Source organism: Arachis ipaensis, chromosome B03 (genome assembly GCF_000816755.2).
Source record: "Arachis ipaensis cultivar K30076 chromosome B03, Araip1.1, whole genome shotgun sequence".
In the NCBI taxonomy this organism is placed as follows: Eukaryota; Viridiplantae; Streptophyta; class Magnoliopsida; order Fabales; family Fabaceae; genus Arachis; species Arachis ipaensis.
In genome coordinates, this window is record NC_029787.2 from 73,007,975 (window position 1) to 73,012,628 (window position 4,654).

Genomic DNA, 4,654 nt, shown 5'->3' on the forward strand with positions numbered 1-4,654 from the left:
AGGCTTTTGTATTCAACGTTTAGCAAAAATTAATAAACTTATGCAACAAGTAGTCAAAGAAAGGATGTTAGAATTTTGTGCACTTCTATATGAAAAGTCTGACCCAAAATTGAAGTGATCTGTCTGCAAATTTGGATGCAACAAAAAGTTGTTAAAGAAAGGAGACACTCAAAATAATCACAATGACCTGGCCTGAACTTTTCTACACCTACATGAAATGCAAGGATTTAAAGTAACTTACAGAACAAAAAGCCCAGAAGCAGAACTTCGAAGAACTGAATTTTAATAGGGCTAAACCAGGCTCTCAACATAATCATTGGTAACGGGAAAATGACTTTGATCCAAGATAATATGGTCAACACTATTAATTCTCTGGTCATATAAAACTATCTTAGAAATGTCCCCGTTACTCACTCTAAGCACAAAGATATCTCCATTCTCACGTATAAACAAAGGCAACAGCAGCTCAACATTGATATGCTGAAAACTAATCTTTAACAATTGAGTCCAAGAGTTTTCATCTCCAAACTCCTTCATTTGCCACACAATAAAATGAGTTCTCTTGTAATCATGAGAAAGATACAGACAATTTCCCCAAACATTTAGACTTGGCTTATGACTGGGGAGCTCATCAATACCATTAGGCAGCAGAATCTGTTTATATGTCTCCGATTTCAGCTCAAGCGAAAAAATCACTAACATATCAAGTGTAACAGCACCCGAATCATAAACAGCACCCTGCATGTTCCGGAGTGCAAGCCAATTAAGAGTGCCACCGATGTACATGCCATCATCTTCAATAGCAAGTAGAAAGGCAGAAAAACTATCGATGTTCCTCCAAGAACTCTCACCGAACCTATAAACTTCCACAATTGTTTCCCAAGAATTATCGGTATAGTTGTTACTTAATATTATTCTTACCATCATTTTATTCATTTACTAGTTTGTTAGCATGATTAGTAGAAGTTATTATTTTACCCCTTTGTAGGAAGTTGTTACAATAAGGAATAATTGGCTATGCTGAGGCGTATTATTAGTCAGTTTAAATTTGTAAATTTGTTAGAGTGGTGCAGATATAAATAGCAGTAATTAGATTCGTATTGGTTTTGTAACTTTTCATTCAATGCAAGTTCATTACTCAAGTTCTTCTTGGTTTCTCTATTCATGAATGTTTTTCTCCATGTCCACATGCAATTTTAACATGGTACGGTGAGCGTGGATGGAGAAACATTGAGAATACTGATTGAAGAATGAGCTACTTGCTCTCAAAATTTACGATGACCTAACGTGAATTGAGAATGATGACTAGTCCAGCTTCACAATTGAGGCACTTTCTTCTTTGATTCTTCGAATTTTTTTTCTCTTTCATCATTCGTCTCGATCTCCTTTATCCCTCTTCCTCAGATTTTATTTTCTTTCTCATACACTTCTTCTTCTTCCCTCTTGAACTCACATGATAGAGTTTGATGAAAGCTTCGTCATTTTAATTTTTATTCATAGAATTGAAATAACAAGTTTTTGATCAACAAGATCAAGAGAGAAAGGTTGCGAGTTCATCACTGAAAATTCGCAGTTATGGAGGAAAAATCAAATCAAAGGAGTGGATCTGGAAGAGGCGTTCCTACCATGGATGCACAGCAATTTGCAGCATTCTTTAGTTAAATTGCACAGATCCAAAACTATATCAACAAGACAAATCCAAATCAAGATCTCTCCAGCCCCTATTACATACTTTCATATGAAAATCCAGGTATACCTATCACTAATGTGACTCTTACTGGTTCCAATTACAGTGCATGGAGCAAAGCTATGATTAATGCTCTCTACTCTAAAAATAAATTTGAATTTGTGGATGGCTCTATTATTAAACCTAAGAAGACTGATCCAATTTTAAGGCATGGCAAAGATGCAACACATATGTAGTTGTTTGGATAAATTTGTCACTTTGTCCAAACATCTATCAGAGTGTTCTCTGGAATAATGTCAGTTATAAACTCTGGAATGATCTTAAGCATCATTATTATCAAGGTGATAGGTTTAGAGTAGCTGAGTTGAATGAAGAAATATATGATTAAAACAAGGAGATATGTCTGTTACTGCCTACTTTGCTAAACTTAAAATCTTTGGGAAGAGATTGATGAGTTTAGGACAATATCTGGATGTGACTGTGTGAAATGTGAGTGTGGACTAGGAATTGTTAGGCTTCAAAGAGAAGAGGATAGAGTCACGAAATTTCTTAGAGGACTTGGAGAGCAATACTCTACTGTTAAATCTCAAGTAATGTTGATGGATGATTTCCTAGTATGAACAAGATTCTATCCATGATCATTCAGCAAGAGAGACAGCTCTTTAGTTTTGACACTGCCTTGGATACCAAAATTCTTGCTGCTGCTGCTGCTACTTCATCATCTGGCAATACTAGAAACTCTTATGCAAGAAAAGAAAAGGAAAAAGTTTGGAAGAATCAATCTAGCAAGGGACAAAATTGAAGCAAACTGCAATGTATTCGTTGTGGTAAAACAGGACACAGTGGATAATTGCTACAAAAAGCATGGATATCCACCTAATTCCAAGCCTCGTTATGAGAAGAGGAATTCTCTCATGAATTGCTTAACTGCAGATAATGCTGAGGATGATAGTGATAATCTCAGTGATCACCAATTGAAATTCTAAAGGTAAAGAGAAGCAACATTGCTAAATTCACACCTGAGCAAAGGGAAGCAATTCTAGCCTTGTCCAGCAAACAAGATGTGACTCATTCTCATAACATAAACCAATTTTCAATCAAAGCCAATCCTTCTCCTCCTAAAGGTAAAATGGCACATGTTTTGAATTTTCATTCCAATATTAAAGCTCTGAATATTTCAGCTCAAAAACACAAATCATGGGTTGTAGACACTGGTGCTATAGACCGTGTATCTTATACCTTGCAGATTTTAAAAACTATTTCAAAATTGATCCAATTGTTGTCAAATTACCCAATGGTTCCTTAACCACTAGCTATATTATGGGCACTATTACTTTTTTTGACAATCTTTATCTCACAAATGCATTATTCATTCCCACATTCAACTTCAAACTCGTATCGGTGTCAAAATTGACAGCATCTTTGCATTGTAAATTGACTTTTACTGACTTGCATTGTGAGATACAAGATTGGCACACTTTGAAGATGATTGGTGCAGTTAGTAATGTTGATGGTTTATACATTCTGCATAAAGATCTTCAAGTTCTCCATCACATTACGGCAGTTTCTAGCAGCAACACCTCTCAACATCTATGGCATGCTAGACTAGGCCACCCATCACATAATAGATTAGTTGCCTTACAAAAATATTTTGAATCTATTGATTGTACCAGTCCTGAGCCGTGTCATTCTTGCCATCTTGGCAAACAAAAATGTTTTCCTTTTTCAGTTAGTTATAGTATTGCAGAAAAAGTGCTTGAACTCTTACATATAGATATTTGGAGACTTATGTCCATTTTCACTTTTACAGGAAAATATTATTTTCTTACTATAGTTGATGATAATTCTCGTTTTACTTAGGTTTTATTCATGAAGAATAAAGGAGAGGTTTTACAATTGGTCAACAATTTCATTGTCTTTGCTAAAACTCAATTTGCTACAGTAGTAAAAATAATTAGAACAGATAATGGCCCTGAGTTTTTAAAGCCCACTTTTTATAACTCTAATGGCATTGTACATCAAAGAACCTGTGTTGAAATACTACAGTAGAATGGTGTTGTTGAACGCAAACATCAACACATTCTTACTTTGACTAGGACTATTATGTTTCATGCACACTTGTCTAAAACCTTTTGGAATTATGGTGTTGGACATGCTATTTACTTAATAAATCGATTATCAACTCCTTTCTAAATAATCACTCACCCTACCAGGTTCTGTATGAAACCTTGCCAGATATTTCTATTTTTAAAGTTTTCGGGTGTATAGCTTATGCTACAAGCCTAACAAGACATAGGAACAAATTGGACCCACACTACCAAAAATTTGGGTAAAAACGGCGGTTTTTTTGGGTAATTACGGCGGTTTGAACTGTTATTATTATCAAGTACGGCGGTTTTGAAAAACGCCGTAATTCAGAGCGCCATTTTGGTTATTACGACGGTTTTCTAAAAACCGCCACAATTTCCTGAGGTTAAAACGGCAGTTTTCCGCTGGGTTAAAACGGCGGTTCAAACCGCCATTATTTCCAGGTTAAAACGGTGGTTTTTTACTGGGTTAAAACGGCGGTTCAAACCGCCGTTATTTCCAGGTTAAAACGACGGTTTAAGGGTTGGTTAAAATGGCAGTTTAAACCGCTATTATTACCCTCACAGAATGGCATTTTAGTCGGTTAAAATGGCATTTTTGAACTGCCATTTTTACTCTAATATTGGCATTTCAGTCGGTTAAAACGGCATTTTTGAACCGCCGTTTTTACCCTTACAGAGTGACTTTTGATTGGTTAAAATTTTATTTTTGAACCGCCATTTTAACCCTAATAGTGACACTTTTTTATCGTTTAAAAATACAATTTTTACCCTCGTTTTTATCATGTTAAACAAATAATATTTATTATTAGAAATCATAATCCATAAACAAAATATTATATAACTCAGAAACAAAGTATTAAACATAATATATGATTTT

At 35.0% G+C, this 4,654-nt stretch overlaps 1 protein-coding gene across 1 annotated transcript; it reads right to left on the minus strand.

Moving 5' to 3' along the window:
* On the minus strand, window positions 292-924 carry LOC107633259 (F-box protein CPR30-like). The gene has a single exon (XM_016336898.1). It carries the CDS (start codon window positions 922-924, stop codon window positions 292-294), a length of 633 nt encoding a protein of 210 aa, XP_016192384.1.